Source organism: Haliotis asinina, chromosome 12 (assembly GCF_037392515.1).
Source record: "Haliotis asinina isolate JCU_RB_2024 chromosome 12, JCU_Hal_asi_v2, whole genome shotgun sequence".
Lineage (NCBI taxonomy): Eukaryota > Metazoa > Mollusca > Gastropoda > Lepetellida > Haliotidae > Haliotis > Haliotis asinina.
Window position 1 is genome coordinate 15,655,845 of NC_090291.1, and position 26,248 is coordinate 15,682,092.

At 39.4% G+C, this 26,248-nt stretch overlaps 1 protein-coding gene across 1 annotated transcript in view; it reads right to left on the minus strand.

The window, feature by feature from the left end:
• LOC137257606 (retroviral integration site protein Fli-1 homolog) overlaps positions 1-26,248 on the minus strand; it is a 51,587-nt gene that overhangs the window by 6,626 nt on the left and 18,713 nt on the right. The window contains exons 3-6 of the mRNA XM_067794928.1: positions 22,513-22,716; positions 21,294-21,416; positions 6,762-6,815; positions 4,705-4,782 (exon numbers count right to left, since the gene is read on the minus strand). Coding sequence (XP_067651029.1) covers positions 4,705-4,782; positions 6,762-6,815; positions 21,294-21,416; positions 22,513-22,716 — 459 coding nt within the window. The remainder of the gene's footprint in view (positions 1-4,704; positions 4,783-6,761; positions 6,816-21,293; positions 21,417-22,512; positions 22,717-26,248) is intronic.

A 26,248-nucleotide genomic window follows, 5' to 3' on the forward strand; every position in this document is an offset into this window, starting at 1 on the left:
ACCATCGATCCACTGATCTAACAGGTTTCTGACGGGTCTCTTTAACTAATGTTACAATTTTTAATGTAGGATGGATTGGTTGTCAAAGTTCATTTAACCTACGTCAGGTCTTGGAGCTAAATCAGATTACATATTGGGTAGATGGAAGACAAAAAGTGACCTTTCTAAACATGAAAGGCATCGTGGGTTTCTATCATTTCATAGCAGTGCGCCATTCACAACAACCAACAGACTGCATGGTTTTGTGGTAGTATGTCTACCAGTCATAAATAATTTCAAAATAAGCATCGCAACGATCACAAACACACCCCAAAACAGTCAATTATTCGACTGAATATACACGTGATACACGTCTAAACTGTATTAGACACCAATTCAGACACTGACGTATCATTTTGGACAAAGAGCTCACAAATCAGTTGAAGTTACGCAACGTTGTGAGCAGAGTCCTTGGATGTGTGGCCGTATGTGACAGCTTGACTCCTGACAGATTCTAGTGTTTCAGCCTTGCCCCACAATGAAACACGTTTGAAACATGTGGTTTCCCCTGAGGCAAGTGAGTTTGTTCAAAATTGCCTGTTCATTCAGCAGAAAATGGGTACCCGGTGGAATAAGCCATGAGACTCTTAGCCTTCTAGCGCCTCACAAGCAGCTTGGTTTATCCGGGGTAATAACAACTAGATTGTCTCATTTGAGCAAAATATAAAGCCTAGCAAGGTGGGTAATACCTACTCTATTTATATTATGAATTCAATCCATGAATACTTGTTATGGTGAACAATTCTTTTCAAGGTTCTTTGACAGTTGGCTCGGGCAATTAAATGCAAGTTTGAGACTGCCAAACTCAGACAACCCAAAGACTTAAACTATCGTCATTTCATTGCAAGTCATAACAAAATAAACGATTAAACACTGATATTTAAAAATGAATTTAACCGCAGTGCATCGTCAGTTCTTCACATGAACTTCCAAACGTACGTCACACAAACTTATATCACATTACGCATCTCAAACATATACGCATGTTTTTCAGCCGGTTAGAAAGGCAAAGGATCTTACGCAATTAGCTGTATTTTGTCTCCGTGTTTTTCCACGTAGTATCATTTTTGCGGATTCCTGTCTGACAAGGTTAATACGAATGCATCTTCCATCCTTCCCCGCATCTGTCTCCCCGTAATGAAAATGAGAAATCTAATCTGGGGGAAACCTTTGAAACGCAACAATGCAGCGACCAATCTACGGCGCAGCCGACGTTGAAAGGCTTCTTTGATATATTTCGGAAATCCGCAGGGGGAGTGGACGTTGTATCACAAGCATGGTGTCTTTAAAGTTTGCAGCTCACAAGCATAATACAGGAAGCATACGGGGCTTCCTATTGTTAGACTGCCTTCATATCCTTCCGCTACGGGTAATCGACAATGACACGATAATAGGACACACAAAGTAGGCCCTCCGTTGATGCTTGGTGGATTCAGTTATACCTGGATGCTGACACGAAGGAGAATGCCTGCAAGTGCCAGACCGTTGTTTTGCCATTTTCTCACAACGCACAATTATAGGTCATTTTCCTGACGCTAGCAGGAATGTTATTCCAGAACTAAAGCTTATATTCGTTCACTCTAGAGTTTCTAGAAACACGTAAAATGTATCGGTTCTTATTTATTGTCATGTTTGTTAATGTTGAAGAAAGCAGCAGATCAGTTTCCAAGCATAAAATGTAGTTTCCCTTCTGCCACATATACCTGAAGCGTTGACGTGCGGCAGCAAACATATTGATTCTGTTACTGACCTTGGTTCAAGGTTTGTAAGTTTGACATTTCGTTAAACAGTGTATGTAACACCAAGATCGTTTATGGATAAATCTTCTTTTAATTCTTTGACACAGAACGTTTCGGGGTTATTTCAGACTCCTTTTTGAGGTGAACTGACAGCTGCTGCTATAATAATGAAGGTAAGAGTGTATAAGTAAGTGTATGTGTATATCAAATTCATGCTGCATACTGGTTCTTTCTGTGCGATGATGACATTTTTTTGGATATACAACTTTCTTATCTGGTTGATTCAAAACTTGCCCTCATTCGTGATGAACTCAGCTTCAAAAATATCACAGAAGCGATACTGAAGTATTGAGTGCAGATTTTTCATTGAATAACTCTGAGGCCCAGATCCAAATCACATAATACACTACATAAGTATCCAATATATTTTATATTCATACTAATATGTTAGAACACGAATACGCTATTTATTCATACTGACAAAACTGTACACGTATGAACATAAACATGAACATCTATGATAGTAGTGAGTCAGCCCCGTATTATTTCTCTGCATGATAAAGCATATTAGAAATGGGAAGAGTAGCTTTTTCTCACTCAAAGAAGGAAAGCTAATCTATATAGGAACCCTGTCGGAGACCAGTTATTTCTTTTGGCACTGCTTCAAGACGTATGGATATTTCCAAGTAGGCAAACACGTCTTTCAGGATATCCTGCTCTTCCTGCAGGCAATTTGTTTTCGTGAAGTAGAGGCCCACTCGTCACATGTGAGTATTTTCATAAAGGTGTTATTTTTCCTATAAACGTCCACCAGTACATGGTGAATGAACATCACTAAACGTATGTCTTATGTAGTGATCACCGTGTAACTCTGTTCGTTCTTGTCCTTTTCTACAAATCTGTCTCTACGTGCAATCTCTATCTACGTACAATCAAAGTTTCCACGTTCAACATCAGGTACCATTCCCATTTAACAGAACAGATGCATTCTGGAGTAACAGATAATTCTCATTTAACAGATATAATCCCACTCACCACACACCTTCTAAGCTATAACATGCATTCCTAGTTATCACATGCACTGACAGTTACTACATACATTATCAGTTAACACATATACTCTCAACGACACACGTGTAAGTCATGACATACGTTCTCAGAAAACACATGCAAAGTTCCTCTAGCTTACTAAATACCTCCTTAGTCATCACATGCAATCCAAGCTACATTAAATACTTAAGTAACACATAAAATATCTGTCTTCACACACATTCTTCTTGCTTACTAAATATCATCTGAGTCTTCATGTTCGATCCCAGTTAGATTAAAAATGCTCAATTAACACATAAAATATCTTCACACCTATTCCAAGTTATCAAATACTTTCTTCTAGCTTACTAAATACCTTCTTAGTCATCATATTCGATCCCAGTTACATTAAATACTCAATTAACATGAAAATTAAGTGTCTTCACACACATTCTTCCAGTTTACTAAGTATCATCTTAGTGATCATATTTTGATCATATTTGATCCCAGTTACATTGCAAAATCAGCTATCACATAAAATATCTGTCTTCGCACACATTATCACATACATCTTAGCTACTGAATACATTCCATGATCATCACATCCATTCCATGATCATCAAACCCACTTAGAACCCACTATCTTTGTCTCACTTATCACAAAAATTCTCATTTTATAGGCACATTCTGAATTATGAAATGATGTATACATTCTCATGTTCAGGCATACAGTCTCAGTTGACATTGCACTTACTTCACCTGTTAAGATATACATTCACATATGGCACACTCTTCTCAGCTAACACAAACATCCTTAATCAATAACGTTCTCGGTTCTTATGAATTCTTAACGAGTAATTGTATTCTTGGTTATACCGTACATACTCATTTATCAATTTAAACATACATTCAGAATTAACACATGTGTTCCTCGTCACCAGACACATTCTCTGTGTCATCTAAACATATCAAATGAATCTACCTGAACGATTTCTCCTTTGTCATATAAACTACATAGATACCGTGCACAAAAAATAAGGTCGGTGGATTACACACCTCGCCTATATCTGACACATGTCCATGTTATTAAGTGTGTCACACATGCCCATGTTATTAAGTGTCTCACACATGTCCATATTATTAAGTGTCTCATACATGTCCATGTTATTAAGTGTCTCACACGTGCCCATGTTATTAAGTGTCTCATACATATCCATGTTAAGTGTCTCACACATGCCCATGTTATTAAGTGTCTCACACATGCCCATGGTATTAAGTGTCTCATACATGTTCATGTTATTAAGTGTCTCACACATGTCCATGTTATTAAGTGTCTCACACATGCCCATGTTATTAAGTGTCTCATACATGTCCATGTTTTAGATACCAGGTATATGCTCACTTTGGTATTTGTCTTGCCTCTAGATTCCTAGAATATGCGCCTGCTATTAATCACTTGGTGTTTGTCTCCGTCACTAGATTCCTAGAATGTGCGCCTGTTATTAATCACTTGGTGTTTGTCTCCGTCTCAAGATTCCTAGAATGTGCGCTCTTTATTGCATACCTGCTGTTTGTGCCTGCCATTAGATTCTTTCAATTTACCCCTCATGTCCAGCTCATCAGACAAGAGGTAGGCACCCATGTCATTAAGTGGTGTATGACGGTTACAAGGTTGGTATGTGGCATTAGATATTTGATTTTGTCCATGTCATTAACTATCCCAATAGCACCCATGTATCAGCGGTTTGATTTACATCCATGATTTAGATACCTTATTTACGCCAATGTTATTAGACCCGAATCCCCTCAATAATGATCAAGATTAGGTAAGAAGCACACACTGATCAAACAAAAAACTACTTTCTAACAATACAATTGTGAATATGTAATGCCTTACTTTGTGGTCTCCACTGCGCATGTGCGTGTGGGCTCTCGATATTTGGCTTCATGCTTGTGATTGATGTTGGCGGATAAGCTGAAACGAAAAATAGCCATTAAACCTCTATGAACAGTACAAGGTAAAAACGACAAAGACAGCATTCTGTTCGAACTCCGGAGCCTCAGTTTTATTAATGGCGGTGTTAAGGTATTTTCCTGCTATTCTTTAAGAGGTTGAATGTGATGACTAACGATAGTGACTTTCAAAACGGATAATGACAATTTTTGGTTACAACTCTCACAAGTACAATTTGGCCTTTTTATCTATTTAAATAATAAAATTAATATATTTTCAGTACACTTCGTGTTCTAACTGTTCGTAAGTAATTCATACACAGGTGCTTAGGAATTGTACAAATGATGCCTCCGTTTATTAGAAATTCCTAGTGAATGTGTATTCATGTTGTTATTTAATGCTTTTACGAATGAAATTTATTCGAGGGCTTTATTTTTACTACAAGCAAACATCATTTTGTCTATTATGACAATAGATATGTTCATATTACTCAAAGAAAGTTTCTATAACATTAGATTCGAACCGTGACAGAAATTCTGCCTCAGTGTACATGCAAAACGCAACATTACATCGTTAACACTGACATAACTATTATAATTTTCTGCCATACATCAAACAATTTAAAACCATTTATTTTAATCCTGTGAGATTTATGTATTATACGAATACAGAGGGCAATTATTACAGACGTCTGCCAACCACAATCACGGATCTGCGTGGATGTTAACATAAGCGTCCCTTCAACGCAATTAATCCATGTTACTTGATCGTACGTTTTAGAAAAAAGACAATTTATTAGGATTGTTCTTGAGGAAATTGAGACGATTGTTTCATCGAAATAGGGGCCAAGGAAATGACTTATCGGATCTTTAATTAGACCAGGGTGAGTTTATCATTCCTAAACCACAAACCACACCGGTTTGTAGTGTTAGGTTACAAACATTTGACAAACTAATACCAACTGAAATCTCCATTAAAGAAAACAGGAGTAATCACCCGTTACTAGGCCGTCATTTGATCTGCTATGACGACATGCCAAAAAGCGTTTGAGTCATATGAGCCTGCGCAGTGAAGGTTTCCGTCTAATGGCATTGCTCGTCTCTTGACAGCTCCACGTAAAAAACTAATTTTAAAGGACAACAAAAATGTGTCTAAGAATTAACCACAGTACGCCCCCGTAACTCCCTTTTCTCGCCCCCTTTGTCCCGTCAAAGCTCGCTGCGGGGTTACAATGCAGAACACACGGATGGCGGATCTCGTTCCTAACCCTTGTCATTTTACCGGTGAGCGTCGTTGACAATCGTTTTTTTTTCAGACTGGGATCTCTGCTTCATTAAACTGTCACCAACTTTTACGGGTGTAATTATAGGTACGTGCTTTGTTGGTCAGACTGAGGGACATAATAATGACCAATACGGTATGGCACGTGGATAACGGTATTAAATAGCCCACTGGCACGAAAACCCTCGCGTATTTGTTGATTCATATAGTTAAACATCGTTTATTAAAGGATGAAATTACATACAATTTTAACGTCAAAAGTTCATATCATTTGATAGGACTTGGATGTCAAGAAATAGACACTGCATTACGTGACAGTCACTATTAACAAATATTACAAAACATAAAGTATACATATATATATACCCAGAATAATTAAGCTTGGGTGTCAAGGAGCCTTGGAAACATGACATGAAAGTTAAAGTGAACAGTTTTGTAGAAATATTTTACATCGCTTCAAATAATCTCGCGTCATTCAAAATAAATGGTTCATATTGCAGCAAATATTGGAGATTAATAATAATTTAATAATGATAATAATCTCAGTAGGATCGACTTGGCAGAGTTTGGAGGATTAACAACTGCAGGAATTGTAGAAATAACAATAATAAAATAAATAAAAGCTAACAATACTACTGAATAATCATCGTCGTCGTCATCATCATCATCATCATCATCATCATCATCTTATAATAAAGATAAAGAGACAATATATTTACCTTGAGCAGCATGGTTAGGTTGAGGCGTCCAAGGTGACTTGGAAAATGGGGGTTCTGAAAACACACAAAACAAAGTTGTCAGTCTCATTGCCCCTCAACGTTAGAGGTAAAGTCGTAGGAGAAATATCCGGGAAAGACGTTAACGTCAAACGCTGAGTGCTGTGAAGGAACACTGCCTTAGTTTATACCTGCGAAGACGAAGCTTGGAATCCCCGGAAATGAACACGGCCGGAAGTAGTCCTGGCGTTTTAGAGAATGCATGGGGGACTTAATCTCCCAAGATTCCCGCCAAAGACTGAAAATATCTTGTTCCACCGTCTTCTCCAGTGTGACGGTTGATGATTACACTACTCTTGTAAAAGACACCAGTTCGGGCGTCCCTTTTTCCAAACTGGAGTTTGCTCTGGAAATCACACAGCCCCGCTGGAGAGTTCCGTATCCACTACCGCAATGGGGAAATTGTGTCTCATCACTCGTTACAATCACACAACTCGCACGGCGCCCCATTTCCCCCATAGCTTTATATACCAGTACTAATACAATAACTGTAATTTGCTACAACTAACCAATCAATTGACTCTATGCTGGCTCTATCAACCAATGTGCCAGCTAATCTTTCTCGGCGGGGAATCAATAAGGTGCTAAGTGGTGTAATGTGACCAAGCGACCACGTGCTCCTCATGTTTGCACGGAACTCGCCATCAGTAGGGCTTTTTGCGTCTCCCCACCGGAGAGTTCAGAGGGCGGTCCCATTGGCTCTTTCCTCTCATAGACACTTCTCGTTCAGCTCTCGCCTCGTTGCACACGGCGATATTCGGAAGAGAGCTCGCTCAACGTCCGTTTTAAAATAATGAAATACTTTCAGTTTGCCAAACATTAGACGTTTCATTTCCATCAGAAAATAACGGCCGAGGCTAAACTGACGCGGAGACGAAGGGAAAAAACGCCAAGTTTCTTTGACTTACAAGTCGATTCCGGTCGATGAATAGGCTTTCGCACAGCATTTTGTCCGATGGAACATTTCATAATTTTATCTCACTTTACAAAAACACTCACTTTTATAATTTTGATTACATTTTCCGTTTATTCTTTTCAAGCAAAATAATTTTGTTTGCGACAGGTTGGTTTTCAAACATTGCGGATAACGTGTTTTATCGCCCGTGTTTGTCGTGCAGTAATTGAGGTCCCACGGTTACCCAGTACTGGTCAACATGACAGAGCCGGAGACGGGATGTCCACAGCCGGAGCTGCAACTGTGGTTAATAATTATTCAGTCTAGATTATCGACAGTCATTGTAAGCTATCCTGGAAGCCGACACTGATACAAATCTGTGTCGTTGTTATCCTCCCACTGTGATTGCGCGATGATGTGGAGAAGTTTCAATATTTACTGTATTTCCTGCTATTTGAACGTGCAAGAAATGCTTTTAACCAGGGTGTTTACACACCTTTTGAAACTCAGGAAAATGAAATTGCCGGTTCGTTTCCTAAACGTCCAGTGTCGTAATTACGAAAAGCGTTTACTAAGCGGTGCTGTTTGATAAATGAGCGAGAGTGTTGTTCAAACTATCATTTTACGCCTGAGCTCTTCAACAGCAGTGATTGTGTCAAAATTTATTGCCCAGGCAGTCTGGCATACGATGCCTCAATCGACACCATAAATGCGTTAGCGATCAGATTTGCCTCGGCCGAAAGGGCCGTAATGACATTTTTAAATGTGTTAGCTTTGTGAAATTTGACATTTTCATTTTTTGTACCTGGATTATTTTAGCAGTAAATTGTGCAGTTATCATTTCCGAGTGAGTTATGACATCATTCAGATGCAAATGTTTACTTTCCGGGTATGATATTGAGACGACCGCTCCCTGGGATGTCTGCAGATCGAAGTTCGGTAATGGCTAAACGCAGTAGACTGGCACAATGAGACAGTTCCGTAGTACGCTGCCACTTAGTAAATGTGTATATTTTATACATTATCGTCATATGTCACAGGAATATTTATCCAGCTATTTTGATCACTTATGGAATTTACACTAAAACTAACTTTAACTCCAGCAACGACCAGTATAATTCCAGGACAATCATTGACGTATTTATGATCTATCTGATTACGAGCATTTCCTGATGGCAACAGGGATATTGACACATCTTAAAAATGTAATTTAATTTTCGCCCATACAGAGTTAATCACCGAAGTTTAATGTGTCGAATTAACGGTTCTCTCAAAACTAAAAGCTTGGTACTGGGTACTCCTTCTTTAGTCATCATATTACGCCTAAGTCGAACTTTGAGGTGTCGAATTCACGGCTGTCTCAAACTAAACCTTGGTGACTGGTACTCATTGGTACTGTGTCGAACTTTGGATAAGTCGAAGTACAGACGTAGGTCCCTCCTACTTTGACTCACCAGTTTTTGACTGATCTTTGGCTCACTCATTTTTAATCATTAGCAAACTACACAAAATGGATCACGATTTGCTATCAGGTTTAGTCATGGATAATTTTCCGGTTCACATCTTCTCGAACACCTGACTGGCAGTTTTCCAGTAACACATGCATTTGATATAGTCGGAACGTGTTTGGTAGTAAATATGAAAATGGAATCATTTGTGTTTATCTTTGGTTTGACAAACGCACTAAGATCTTCTTGAACGAAAGTATTTCGTGTGACAGTTAGACACACTCATAACAGTGCAGATTTCGTGTGTATATCGTTCTGTATTATGCAAAAATGGCCTTTGATTCTGCTCTGGGTTAACACTGGGTTTCATAAAACAGAAGAAGAACTATCACCGAACCGGTTCATACAAAGGTTCATGGCAGGAATCCCTGACGGTGGAATAGCCTCGCGGTTAAAGCGTTCGCTCGACACATCGAAGGTCCGAGTTTGATTCCCCACAGGGGTACAATGTGTGAAGCCCATTTCTGCTTCCCGGCGTGATATTGCTGGAATATTGATAACAATTTACTCAAGGACACCATTCATCTCTGTGTTCAGAAATGCATCTAGTTCGGGAGGGGTCATGAACGAGTGTTACTTTGAAGAGAAAAGATATACTGACATGGATGATAAGCATCGTTTTGTATTCACCCTGAATCCACAGAATCCAAATCCAAATCCCAAATCCCAAACAGCTACCCGATCAATATTATTTAAATGACTGTTACATTCGTTAATCATACACCAACTGGTTGAATACATGTTACGACGACCAGACGGCCATTGAACGAATGCTTCACATTTTCCCAGAAACCATGCGATAAGGAATGCCGTTTCTGCAATGGTCGCTGATCTGTTCCATTTCAAAACCAACAATGGCACGGATCTGAGACTCCTACCATCAAGTGTCTGATGTCGCTAAACGGCTTACGCTACGCGATTAGGCGTCACCGTTCAACCACCAACGATCCCAAACATCGGCAGTGTTTACGCGAGAGTCGCTCTACAATGGCTCTATTCAGCCACTTGCCGTCATGCGATCGCTTCATCAACAGTAAATACACACCTCAATTACCCAATACCACAGAGGCAATACCTGCTGTTTAACCAACTTCCGAAACAGTAAGTACCCGGTAATGTTCAACGACATTGCGGCCAATGGCGGCTAGCATCAAGAGGTGTAAACTACCTATGATCAAGGCTAGCCGAGGCCTAAGTAAGTGATTATTTCTAAAGTGCTAACACTATCGTCAGACCACACGCTGTTACGGAACATGCAACAATGAGACGACCGATGCCCAAGCATCCACGGTGGCTACAAAGTGCGGGGTAATAAAGAAACAACGAGGTCACATCGCTATTAAAGGTGATGCTTGTAACGGTTGACGTCACCAGGGTCCAAACTGATTTTCGTTGCACCTGCTTCGATGTTTACTCTATAGTGAAAGGAGCCGTGCAAATATTTCACCTTGACTAGCTCCGACCCTTCGAAATTAATTGTCCTTGTAAATATATATTTCATCAGTAACAAAAGATGCTTGTAACGATTGACGTAAGCACTAAGTGAACCGTTAACCACTTTCGCCCATATTCAGTATTCTGTGATGAACGGAAACATACAGATGCCACAAAACGTTAGATTTCACTGTAAAGATTTCTGTTTAACTACTTCTGACAGGTCACAATAAATTGTCCTTGTAAATATATTTTTCATCAGTAACCAAGTGAATCGTTAACCAATTTCGTCCATATTCAGTGGAACTGTATAGATGCCATATAAAATTTCACTTTAACGACTTCAGACAGTTCTTGTAAATATGTATACGCCCGATGTAAGCACAAAGTGAAATATATATTATGGAAAATATATGTTTTGACATAAACTGGAGATGTTTGTAACGACTTGACATCATCACAATAGAGGCTCAATGAGCAGTTAACCATTTAACTTGTTTATCCTTTAACTATGAGAGTATAGATGCTATGTAAAGCCATGACTTTAACTACTTCAAACCATTCAAAATCAAATGTCGTGATTTGTATCTTAATATTAACCAGCTATGGTTGTAACGACCTGGCGCGTCATCACAATAAAGGTTTTATGAGCAGTTAACCACTTAACTTGTTTATTCTTTAATGATGAAAGGATCATATAGATGCTATGTAAAGGCTTCACTTTGACTACCACAGACCATTCAAAATTGATTGTGGTAAGTTTACATTTTAATATTAACTGGAGATGATTGTAATGGCCTGACGTCATCACAATACAGGTTCTATGAGCAGTTAACCATTTAACTTGTTTATCCTTTAATGATGAAAGGAGAGTATAGATCCATTCAAAATTGATTGTGGTAAGTTTACATATAAATATTAACTGGAGATGATTGTAATGGCCTGACGTCATCACAATAAAGGTTCTATGAGCAGTTAACCATTTAACTTGTTTATCCTTTAATGATGAAAGGAGAGTATAGATCCTAGTAAAAGTTTCACTTTGACTACTTTAGACCGTTCAAAAATAATTGTTCTTGTAAATATGTATTATTTTCACGAACACGAGATACTTGCACTGACGTGACATCACCCGGATCAGGCCCATGTGAACTGCTAACCCCCTTCATCAATGTTTAACCTTTTGTGATCCACATACAATCCGTATAAAATATGATTTTACTTTAACTCTTTTAGGCCGTTCCGTTAGGCAGCGATATTGAAACATTTTTCAATAATAGCATATAATAAGCATGTGTTTGTGTATGCTACTTTTACCATTGAAACAAATTGGCAAATTTAACAATGCACACAATCATCAACATTATTGTGTGTATCCAATTCACCGTGTGAAAGTAAGGAGGGTGTGGACGTATTGTTTGAGTGTCCCGCATGTGGAGTACTTAAGTACTTAAAATAATTATATTTTCACACAAATATAAGCCCATATATACTTATACAAACGAAAGCGACGTTGATATTTTCGTCATGTATTCTATTCGACTTGCTTCAGCTGTAACACCTGGTATCATTAGGGTCAAGACACATCATTTCCTTCAGCCTTTGGTCAGTGAAGTCACGTGGAAGGGATACTTGCTGGCATTGGTGTATTTTTAGAGCATTACCATGTATCCATTGATATTTGAATCATATGCTGCGAAACTGTTTGATTCTTATTTACATTCATGCGGTCAATACGAGACGTGTGGTTGTGATCTTTATACAGCTCTATTATCCTTTGCTCTGTTCGAAATTATAATAACACCCCCCCCCCCCCCCCCCCTCGCTGGAAGTATAACAGTAAATAGCGATTTTCATTCGTCAAACACGTTGGTGTGTTTAAAACTGATTTACATACAGAGAGTTTCTCGTCACATACAAACTATAGTTGTAAAGAACACCCATGTAACAATAGGAGTGAGTGAGTTTAGTTTTACGCCGCACTCAGCAATATTCCAGCTATATGGCGGTGGTCTGTAAATAATCGAGTCTGGACCACACAATCCAGTGATCAACAACATGAGCATCAATCTGCGTAATTGGGAACCGATGACATGTGTCAACCAAGTCAGCGAGTCTGACCACTCGATCCAGTTAGTCGCCTCTTAGGACAAACATAGTCGCCTTCTACCCCCGGGCCCATGTAACAAACTGAAGGACATAACAAACTTTGCTTTTGTTGTCCTGGCCTCTCTCTAAAAACTATAGGGGCCGTTCATAATTTATGGCTTTTTGTCTTTTCTTTTATGTTTGGGGAGGGGTGGGGATGACGAATTTTATGGAGAAGCGTGTACAATGTGAATGCCCATTAAAAATTTAAAATCATCATCACCCCCACCCTCAAGCCATAAATTGGTCCCTTAGTCGAAATACATATGACCAACAAAGATTGTAGTTTGAGTAGTCCCTTTCAGAAGGTTATACCCGTACGTGATAATGTCAGTTGTCTTCTCAAAATCCTGACATGAATTTCGCAGTTGTTGAGTCTTTGAAAAAGATCAACCATATACATTTTCTAAAACGTGGTATTTCAAATAAAGTAAAAGTAAATGCAGCCACAAAACCATTTTCCATAACCACAGAAAATATCTGCTACAAACAAAGTCCGTTTTACTGTTTCGAATACACCATAAGCACGTGATAATGAATCACTGTAAAAGAATGGCGACATCAGATATTCTCAATCAGTTGAAATTTAATGGGAAGTAATTTTACAAATGTGACTTATCAAAATGAAAGCAGAGTTTCACCGAGACGTTACGGAGGAAGAAAGCTGTATCTTCAATCAGATTAACAGCACCAGGAACTAAGAACCCTAACCTAGAAATTCATCTCCTACATCGTAACCAATGACCTTGACCTCCATTCACCTCAATGGGTTACATACATGCAGTTGTCATTTCTCGGTATGTGCTAAATATTAACATAGTTTTAGGGTTAGAAATGTGGCGTGTGTTTCGGGCTGGGGTTGACGGAGCCTAATACAGATGTTACATATGCGGCATGACATTTTCTTAAGTATTCACATGTATGAATGCAATTAAAGTCGTATCTGAACAAAATACAAAACAAAATATGCATTTCAATCTGCATGAAACTTAAAACAGAAAATCCCGCTATTTGCAATACGTGATAATTCATATTTGGATCACGTGTGTAGCTTTGTAATTAAGAAATATCTTCTTTTTATTTACTTAATTTTCATATATATATATATATAAGGGTTAGAAATGTATAATATATATATAAATATAAATAAATGAACAAATACGGTATCGTGTCTCTTTCTGACCCGTTTCTCTGGTTTGTGAAACTCCACCTGTTTCATGTTAATAGAACTGCTGTGGCGACAGACACTTTCTGTAACAGGCCCGTGAAGATCCGGGTTAGAATTGATCTACAGTAGCCACTGCTTGTCGTGTCAGATGTCGGGCTCGCTGACTTGATTGACACATTTTCATCGTATCCCATTTGCGTAGAACGATGCTCATGCTGTTGAGCATTGGATTGTTAGGTCCAGACTGGATCATTTACAGACCGCCATATATAGATGGAATATTACTTCAAGCAGGAGAGATAGATAGATAGATAGATAGATAGATAGATAGATAGATAGATAGATAGATAGATAGATAGATAGATAGAGAGAGAGAGAGAGAGAGAGAGAGATGATCCTGTATTCCTCTAATATAAATCTTTATATTTTATTTTGCACGGCGAACTCTATTTAATGCCCAAAAGGAATGAAGACGTTCTTTATTCTTATACGAATATAATTGTTTTTTATTCAGATTAGACATCTTTTTACATTGTCTTTAATCCATTAATCCTCATACCTAAATCTCAGCGAGATGGATTTCGAACTACCTTGACCATGCACTGACCTATCCGACATGTACAAGGCATTAATATTCCTGAAATCTATAACCACTCACAAATCTCACTTCATGATGAGCTTGGCCTTCCCAACAATTGTTTTGAAAATTCTCATGGTGTAACACACGCTTTGACATCCTTAACTCATTGTTCGTGTTCGTTTTCGTTTCCTTCTATCGGTTTTTGATTCCGCCAGACACTAGGAGCACCATCTTGGCTTGAGGAAATCTGTTAAGGATGGTCTTCCGTCTTTTTGTCGGCTAAATAAACCTTTGTTGTTGCCATTTGAAGTATTCCGTCTACATTGCAAGTCAAAACTAGGACTACTTTAGTCTCACTGTCCCTATTGGACAGGAATTGCTTGTTTCTATAAGAATTGTAATTATTATATATTCAGAGAGTTGACGTTATTCTAGGACTACCTCTACATCCGGGCTCTGAGTGAAGACGGTGTCACTCTAGGGCAGGAAGAAAAATTATTTTGGTTGACCGACGGTCAATATGACGCTAACGTGGCGTATTTAGAAGCTTCATCAGTCGTGTCGACATTTTCTTTGAAAGATGTGGATGCGTTCTTCATTTCTCCCATCGAGAAAACAGCAAGTTTGGTGCAGTAGCAAAAGCTGCTCTTAAACAACCCGCTGCATTGAGACCCTTTCTCCTGACTGCAGTGAGTTCAGTTTTACTCCGCTCTTGGTAATATTCCACCAATATAACGACGGGGACACCAGAAATGGGCTTCATACATAGTATCCTTGTTGGGTATCGAACCCGGATCTTTGGAGTGATGAGCGAACGCTTTAACCACTTGGCCATCCCACCGCCCCAATATACTGATTGTCAGTCTGTTAAGCAATGCTGCCAATCAAAATGATATGCTCGACACACGAACAGGCTACAGGAAATACAACCGATCATCAGTGAGGATCATATCAACCGCTCGTTTTAAGACGTTGCATTCTATTTGTACCTATTCTCTAGTTTTAAAGGGCGTTGAGGCTGTATTTTTACGTCAAAGTCAGTTTACCATAAAAAAACAGTACTTTTAAATTGTAGATACTACATTGTTAAATCAAACGCATATCAATTTATCTACTTTAAGAGAACTTTTTACTCAAGTTCATTTGATAATCTTTTTAAAGATACTGAACTGTGTGGCAGTGTCTAAATAGAATACCCTAAAACACACCAACCTTAGCTATTGAAGAGAATTGGAAGTGGAAAATATGGTATTGACAAAACAATGTCGCATCGAAACGATGTGTTGAAGTAGTGTTGGCAGATGATTCTACAACCCGAAAAATAATAAATTCTTTTCCCTTGTAACATATGCAGTCAAGACTAAATGTACACCTCTCTTGATGGTCATGCTATACTTACACGCGACGGCTTATTTACACCTGCCTAACTTACTGGCGGGATTAAAAGAGTCAGTGATTGTACAGGGTGAATTCGTTACCCCTGCTGTGGCCAGTCATGTAGAGGGGTGAGATCGTGATGTGAGTGACGTGTTTGCCGAAAGTCACACAATCATTTATAAGGCCTGGGATAATCTCTACATTCTCTCCCTGAGTGAGTTAGTGAGTGAGTGAGTTTAGATTTACTCCGCCTTTAGCAACATTCCAGCAATATCACGGCGGGTGACACCAGAAAATGGACTTCACACATTGTACCCATGTGGGGAATCGAACCCGGGTTTTCGGCGTGACGAGCGAACGCTATAACCACTAGGCTACTCCACCGCCCCTACTCTCGCTGATAGTGCTAACGACTCTTTTTTGCTAAAAAAGAACAAGCCTGGGTAGAGGCATACGTTCAGCTAAGAAACGGTGCTAGACGTGCACCAAGGAAGAGAAGATCTGTTAAATGCCTTGGATAGGTTCAAGAGACTGCGACTAGCAACTGGTGCCAGAACTCTAATATCATATAATGACTCTGTATCCTATTTTACTGGAAGTTTGGTGTATTGATGTGACATAGTGATGTTTTATTCATGTAATATATACTTCCATTACTTGTGCTTTCAAGTACTGATGTTGTATTGGCTTGTATAAATGGACAACTTGTATAACTGAATAGTATGATTATTTCATAAATATAAACAGTATCACATTTAGGGAGTGAGTGAGTGCGTTTTACGCCGCACTCAGCAATTTTCCAGCTATATGGCGGCGGTCTGTAAATAATCGAGTCTGGACCAGACAATCCAGTGTTCAATAGCATAAGTATTGATCTGCGCAGCTGAGAACCGACTACGTGTCAACCAAGTCAGTGAACCTGACCGCGCGACCCCGTTAGTGGCCTCTTAAGACTTTTATGGAAAGCATGGGTTGCTTAAGACCTACTCTACGCCGGATCTTCACGGGTCTATTTCACATGGAACAAAATAAAGGATTAACTAGGATTATCACGCCGAAGTGATTTCTTCTAGTAAACCAATAGGAGTAGGGTAAATGGGAAGACCTCCACACGACTCATATGTAATTGTTTTAACCTTTGGTACGGCAATTATTAAAACCCTCTCCCTCATGCGCATCCTTTGATGTAACGGGCTCTCATTAATTAAATACTGCTCTTCCCTGCGTCACGGCCAAGGAGCTGACACATGTGACCGAAGCCAGCAAGAAGTAATCACGATCCAATAGAACAAATATATAAAGTCACTGGGAGTTGTGCCTCAGTAATTTAATATAATTTAATACACACAAACCTTTTAATGACAAAATCACCATCTCAACACATGTAGAAACCAATGACCAGGGCCCACTTGCACAAAGCGACCTTAGCGCTACGGCTATCTTACGCCTATGTCGGAGAATGGGAGTTACAATCATTTTAGCGTTAAGATCGCTTTGTGCAAGTGGACCCAGATAAATAAGGTGAGTCTGAATGATCATAACAGTCGTATTTTCCTTCAACATAAAATCATAAAACATAAACATAAAACATTATCAGCAAATACATTTCATAATGAATACATGGCACGTTTTATGGATCACGGCTTTTTTATTCTCTACATCAGGTGTATGCTGAGTGCTCAGTGATAAAGGTGCAAGAATTACCCTGACGCGTCGTGTACAGAACAGAAAAGTTGTTTGTAAAACGTCCATAAAACGTGTCATGTATTCATGTTCGTCCAACTTCAAGATGCCTTTCAAACACTCCATTTCATAATGTTTTAAAAATTTATCAGACAGTTTAAACCTAATTTCTCTCTTCCGTCCTTCAATTTCAGGTTAACATGGGTCCTCCTTTGGTCAAAACTGTGTTCCCACCGGGGATGCCGAAAAGGTGTGTCACGGGTTGCACGTGAGTCTTCAACGCGTGGCTCACGGTTCTCAAACACGTGGCTCACGGATTTCACACGAGTGGCACACGAGGTGCTTTACGGGTTGCTACCCCTGTAAGGGGAATAAACTTTCAGGCAGTAGTGTACGCGGTGACTGGGGATTTGTTCCAACGGGAAACCCCGTGACTCGCGACATAACATAGAGTTGCCTGTCTCGTCGTATTTTTTCAGTCGACCACACCACGAAAAGGAAAAAGCGTTATTAAAGTTATTAAGACATCTCTCTAATCACAACGTTAGGGTGGAATTTGAGACACCCAAATGATCGGAATCGAGTATTTTCTAACATATTCTAGTTGAGCCTTAGTCGACAATTATTGTAATGAAAAGCTTGTGACACATTATTTTGGGGGTTTTTTGGGGCCATTTACAAATGGACAACCCACTAATAGCAATTAGACAGCACAATTACAAACCGCTTTTAAATAAATAACAAATTTCAAAGATTCAATTTTGAATCATATAACGTAAAACAGTAGAAGCTGCCAAAACCGGCATCTGCCTAATCCAGCAAGTTGTCATCACTGGTATAAAATCCCTTCCATGACTTGCACATTTATCATCCGCTCTACACTCTGGCACATTGTCTAAACCGGATTATTTTTTCAGTCCCAAATGAGTGCCGGATCAAACAGCTTCCACTGTACTCGGAAAGAAACGAAAGACGATTTAAGTTAATTTCCAGCATGACTGACTGGAGGCTTTAACTATTGAAACACACCACCGTTGACAATGTTCACGTGAAACTCCGATTTTATATCTCCTCAAAATAATCAAAATGGAGAACATGGATTTATCGTGATGAAGACACAAACATCACAGATAATATCAGAACATGTCATCAACAAGCATGCTTGTCCTAACTAATATCTGACTAACGTGACCGGGTGATCATGTTACATATGTCACATGCTTCTTGTTTCTGTTTTTCTTTTTTTTTTTTTTCTTTTTTTTTTTTGACTAGTGATGTCGAGTGGACTCCCCTTTGTCCGGTAGTGTAAGTCCAAAACGCAGTCCATAGAGTTCATTGTCTCTGACAATATATTTATACTTTTTAATAGATACAAGCCTGCGGCAGATGCTGTGGTGTTCGTCATCAACGCCAACACACACAGACGTCATAGGTCCGACGACAGCTCTGATCATCATAATGTTAGAAGTAGTCAACAAATATTAAACCTCGTGTAATTATTTGATAGAATCAGCGTAACGGTTCTGACGCAGCAAACGTGACAACGGCTGATAAAACCGTCCAAGCCAGGCTGATCATATAGCTGTGATGTTTATACACGTACAATGTATCTAACGCGTCTTTGTTTATGAATTATCTCGCTTTGTGTGAATGCACGAACGTACACATTGAAGTACATGTCGCCATTTTCCCTGACACATCCTCATGGCAAACATTGAACGTTCTATTCCCTGTCATCACGATATAGCCTAATATTTGCTCCAAAACACTGTCTGCTGTCTCCGCTGAACTGGCATAATGAAAATGTTTGTACACGCTCGTGCGATACTGTTGCATGGCTGTCATCTGTGTTGACAATGAAACCCTTCCTCTATCACATCATCCCATTGCACGCGAACCATTGAAGCGTGTGCTCCCTCGAGAGTTAGTCAAAGGGAGACAACTCTTGTAACACCTGTTTCCTCTGCTCAAGTAATTTCCGCCTGTTTGTTGCAACATTTAGAAATAAATACTACAAAAGCATATTTGTTAATATTTATATTTAGTTAGCTTTGAGTGTTTAAAAGGTTTGGTACATCTGAACTCCAATTCACACGCGAAGAGACTGAAAGGAAAATTATTTCTTTTCAGCGCGACGTGGTGATTTTATAACGCACGTATTCGAGTGTTTGTGAATGTCAACGTTCACTTTTGCCTGTTCCAAAACGATTCCTAGGATGTATTATTCGTATGAATAGTATACGCATCAGGTTTCTTCTTGGTCCAGTTGAAACCGTGACGGTAGGTTGCACAAAAGAACGCACATTTCATAAGCCGTGATTTGGGTAGAGCATTGCGAAAAGACGTTCACCCTTTTATTTTATGCATATAAGATTATATATATTACAGTGAAATTGTAACTTCGCTCAAAAATATGCAACACCAGATCATCAAGTAGTACTGCTGAAGGAATATCATAGATTAAAATATTGTGCACGAATATGTTGCACGAACACAGGTTCGTTGAAAGATTTATATTATTGCGAATAATGCGGAGTTTTCCTCTATGTTCATTGGTCAAGTAGCTATCACGTGTCCTGCAACGGAGACTACCAATCAAGACTGACGCTACTTGACAATGGTTTGAGTTTCTAAAACAGAACGGGATGACCCGGAAGTGGTATACCACAAACCTTAGCCAATCAGATATGTCTCCGTCTGTTGAAACCTCCCAATGTCGATGTAGACGCTATAATCGTATATGTTTAATCTGCCTTTGACGTAAACATAACGTTATGTATTTTAACGTTTTACCCTCCAGCTAGCTCGCTTATAATTTAGTCTCTTCTACGCTTGCTCACTCGACAACTCACCCAGTGACTCACCCTGTAACTCACATACTAACTCACATACTAGCTCACCCACCAACTAATTCACCCTCTAACTCGCACCTCACCCATAAACGTACCAGGCACCTCACTCGATATCCAGCTCACCACAATACCCACCAATTCACCAACTAATTCATCCACTAGCTCACCCAGCAACTCATCCAATAACTCGCCCATCAACTCACCTAACAAATGGCCCACAAACGCTACAATTAATCCACCCAATAACTCACCCATCAACTCACCCACTAAACGCTACAGATAATCCACCCAATAACTCACCCACCAACTCACCCACTAACTCAACCATCCTATCAGCAGAATACGTCAACTACACCCAAACCTTAGAGCGACAGATTACAAAAAACGACTGAAAAGTCTTTGACATGACTGACTACGTATCTGGTTTATCCAACCCGGATTCGATTATTTATGATCAGTAGTGATGCAGGTAAAACAAAGCCTGACCGAGACTTAAAATTTAGTCACTAAGCTCGGATAAAATACTTCTTCCTGTAAGGCAATGCTTGTTTTGTTTCTTTGGTGTTTATTCCAGCTATATAGCGTAGACCTGTAAGTAATCGAGCTTGCACCATTCAATCCAGTGATAAACATCATGAGCATCAATCTACGATGACATCTGCCATCCACTTCATCGAGACGGAACCTCCGAAGCGTTATTCGCCTATTACGACAAGCATGGGTTGCTGAAAACCAATTGTGCTCGCGTTGTAAGCCAATAAAAGTACATGTTTCCCGTGACATGTGCCTCACGCTGGTCATAGGACAGTCATCACCTGTAATTATCTCACCTGGTGGTTTAGGAGTACCGTAGACCGTCCCCCCACTGTTGTGCACGTAGCTCGCCCGCTGCATCCCAATCGGTCCAGGGCAGGGCTCAGACAATTCTGGTGTTTGGCGGGCGGGACTCGGTCCTGAAAGATCAAGGGATATTATTAGAGCAAGTGTGTTTGTCACGTTTTTCGCGATATTGTAAAAATACGGAAGGAAACACCAGAAATGGCGCCACACATCATCCAAAACTGTGTTCCACTGGAGATATCGCTTGTGTGAGATCAGACAGTAGAATTTGCACAAAGCCCTGATAATGATATGACGTCATGAACTTGATTAAGTCACAGTGCTATGACATTGTTGCACAGCAAGTCTAATGGCAGTGCTGTGTTAAGAGATTTACATTTTTCATTGAAAACTAATGAAGAATGATTTTGGATAATAAATAGAACCTCACCCTCGTGTCTACTGATATCAGTTATATCAACACTCATTGATAAAAGTAAAAAAATCCTCGACAAGCCTCGTATATTTGTTACTAATTGATATCAGTAGACACTTGAGTGAGGTTCTCTATTTACCCATTTGGAGAATCGAACCCGGGCTTTCGGCGTAGCATGTAAACGCACTTACATCTTGGCTATCTTAGCGCCCCACCGAGGTCCTGTTCACACACTGTCGGTTTTGTTACACTCGGAGGCAGCTGATCAAAATGTGCGTCAACGTGCGTACGTGAGTTACTGGGTGAGTACATAGTCAGGTGAGTTATTGGGTGAGTTGCCGGTGAGTTATTGGGTAAATTAGTTGATGGGTAAGTGGCTGAAGCAGTTGATGAGTTTGTGGGTGAGTTATTGGGGGTGTATACGGGTGATTTAGTGGGTGAACTAATTGGTGAGTTATGTGGTAAGTGGTTGGGTGAGTTACTGGGCGAGATGTAGGGAGGCTTAATTGATAAGTTTGTACGTGAGTTCTTAGATGAGTAGACGGGTGATTTAGTGCATAAATTAGTTGGGGAAGTATTGGGTGAGCTGGTCGGTTACTTGAGGGGTGAGCGAGCGTGGGGGAGAAAGAAATTCATTTGACAGTGTGTCAGTTCGATGCAGAAGGCAGCTCCTGGTGATGGTTGCGTACATATAACTTGGCTCTGCTTTTTCAGACACATATGTTTAATACCTGTACAACATGTGTATACAACTGTGTCTTAGGTAGGACGATGTGAAGACAAAACTGTCTTACCTTGTCTGAGGTAGGCTAGATGTCTGTACAACATCTCTGCGTTGTGAGGCGACACCAAGCGGCAAAGATCGTCCCTGCTCATCCGACACAGTTGTTGGCCGTCAATGTGTTGAAACTTGGAGTTGTCGACGTCACGTAGGCCGTATTCTTGAATAGCCCAGTCCAACCACTGCTGAACATGTGCCTGTGTCCACAACGATACGTCTGAAAGAAAATGAAACGGTAAGACTGGGTGACTGTAGGTTTAAACAGGTTTTAGTAATATTCCAGAAATATCACCCCAGGGGGACACCAGAAATGGGCTTCGACCACTGTGCCCACTGGAATTTAAACCCTGTTCTTTGGTATGGCTATCGGACGCTTTACCCACTAGGCTACCCCATCAACCGAAACAAAAAGAACACGAAATAGCAAAAATATAACACGCAGTTCTCCAATAAACAAACATGACACGTCAAAATTTTATTAAATTTCGTCGATATTTTAGCTGTGCCTCCTATCACCGTGTCTAAAGGCGTCTGTTTGATGCCGTGCCACTCAGCAGTATTCAGCGTACACGACGACACCATATAAATAATCCAGCCCTGGTTAAACAATCCGGTGATTGATATCATAAGCAACGTCAGGTGATACCAGGGTCAAGATTGTCCACTCGACCGCCCCACGATTGCCTCATATTTTGCTGGAGGAAATTCCACTATCCGCAATTATATTATTTCGCTTTATTAAAAACGCGTATTTCAACTCTCCTCTCCTTTTAATAAAAATTAATCAGGATAATGGCTTACAAAAGATATATTTTATTGAGAGATGGAGTTTAGTCTACCCGAATTTAGCAATATTCCACCACCAGACTCTAGAAATGATCTTCACACATCGCACCCATGTATGGAATTGAAATCGGATCGTCGGCCTTGCAAGTGAAAGATTTAATCGCTAGGCTACCCTGATACCCTGTATATTTTAACTGACCATATTCAAAATATGAAATTCAAAAACAAGACGCAAATTGATGTCAGTCATGTATGCGCTTTGTGCGGAGGAAGAAATATCATGTTACATAAGTTAAATCAAAAAGCATTTATGCGACAAACACCACTTCTATAATCACAGGAATATCCACTGTCGCAATAACACTATATCATATTCACGTTCGCGACTCATTTTCGGGGCGGTGAGGGTAGCCTAGAGGTTAAAGCGTTCGCTCGTTATGCCGAAGACCCGGGTTCGATTCCCAAGCTGGGTACAATGCGTGAAGCCCATTTCTGGCGTTCCCTGTCGTGATGTTGCTGAAATGTTGCTAAAAGCGGCGTAAAACCATATTCACTCATGAATTATTGTCAAACAGTGATGCTACCACTCCAGGTGGATCACATCAAAGGGTGTGCAGTGTCATCATCCTAAGGATGTGACTGGGCCTGATCCTCATATATCAGCACTGTGTGACACACCTTGCCATCCATGATTTCACGGTATTCGAAGACAGAAATGTGTCATTTTATTACTTTAGTTTCTGTTATCTATCCACTAGTGTATACATTCATTCATTCACTCATTCATTCGTTCATTTATGGTTACGAAATGACGAAGGTACACATTCATTATGCCAAATGCAGTAGTAGTGATCATATTAATGCTTCACACTTGTGTCAATCAAATAATAACATTGAGCTTGTATTTGAATGTGTGATACAAAGGAAAGTAACTTTATAGAATTTTATGCTATATTATTTTGCACTTTGGGTCATATAACCTTTCTACAACTAAACATCTTAAATTTTAAAACTAGAAATCTTTACACTTTTAGTTTCATTCTCTAACGCAATGTATAAATCTAGTATACAAATATGATACGATATTCAAATAAAATGCATAACGTTGTATTCAAATACTCAGTGTGTGTGTCCGTGTCTGTATGTGCGCGTGCGTGTGTATGCGAGTGTGCGCACATTCGTGAGTGCGTGTGTACGCAATAGTTCACATGATATATTGTCAGCAGTTCTAAATTCTGCTCACCTACGATACATACTCCAATGTTCAAAAATTGTAATGCTACAGTAAAAACCATTAAACAGCGCACACACCTGTACAATACAACGATAAACTAGACAACGCGGAAATTCCAATTATATTTCAATAACCATCTTTCAATGACATAATAATATTCAACTCCATCAGTTATTTGAAACTCAAAATACACATTATTCTGCATATTCGATTTTCAGTATAGCTGATAAATAAATAAACCATAATTTGACCACTGAATGAGGCTTCATCCGTCAACATTAAACGAAATGAAATTGGTTCAGGGAGTGAGAATGACCACTTACTTTCGTCCAAGTCTTCCGGCGTAGACGAACACAGTGAGTGACAAGAGAATACGGTATGAAAAACTGACCCTCTATAGCTGTCACGAGCCGAAGTCCTTGATGTTCACACTCAGAATTTCTGACAATTTTCAACACGAAACTTAGGGAGGTTGATAAGCTCGTGAGGTGTTCATTTAAGTTGCTTCACAGCTGTTACTCCTGAGAGTAATCCTTAGTCATCGGCGTGATAAATAATCACTACTCGACATGTCCTTTCACCTGGTGTCATTGCCTTTTATCAGTAGCCCTCTCATCTAATTTTCACACCTATTTTTGATCGTATACGAAACTGAGGATATTCAAGACGCACTCACGTTCTGTGTATATTCCAGAACGACAAGTCATAATATGGCAATCTAAACCTTCGAAAAAAACACCCACCAAACATCTCGAAAAGATTCCATTGTCCGATTCAGTCTTGACCATGTGTTTTAGGATCATAATCAAATAGCAAATAGACACCAGGTGTTCGGAAAAGGTAAACACTTCTCTGGTGACACACCTGCACCTGCAGGGAGCTGTGGGCAGGTATATTTACGATTTATAATCGTATAACAGATATAAAACATGGTAATTAAACTGAAACTATGTCCAGTTCATGAAAATAATATTACAGCCATAATAAATTACTCATTTTACCTACATCAGAAGAAATAAATGATGCATGTCGTTTATATATTATTTATACGTTACATATAAAACTATATTTCTGTTTGTCACTTTGAAGTCCTAAACAAGAATAAATCAATGTGTGCATACATGTATTCGGTCGGGACCGAGCCCCGCCTAAGTTGGCCAACTCCTGTCCAATCTCATTAACCTCTTGTGTCAATAAGACAATACTTGAAGACAAGGCAAGATTATTTTCACATTATCAGTAAATAAATCATGTTATCTATGAATGTATACCAAATATAAAATACGGTAACTCATATTTATAACTGGAATTGTGTGAAATTCATGAAAAAAAATATTATTATATCCATATTATGTTAGCCAATTCATCTTCGCTAGATGAAATAAATGATGCGTCACCGTTTGTCAGGAACATTCTAGGAACATTTATTCGTGTGAAAACAACAGGGATTTGATGAAATGCGAATCACTCGTTTTCTTTAGAAATCAAGAGAGATTAGTGCTAGGAAAGAAACCTCGGAACCCACGCTTATTTTATCGTCTAAAAGCCACACCTTGGAGACAGAATTTGAACTTCTTAGAAACTGCAATGATGAACACTTGTTACGAGGAATGGACGATCTTCTGCTCATATCTCCTTTTCTCGCAATATATTTTGGATATGATGACAACTCACATGTACATTCTCAGAAATAACATTTCTAATAAAATATTTTATGTACACGATGAAT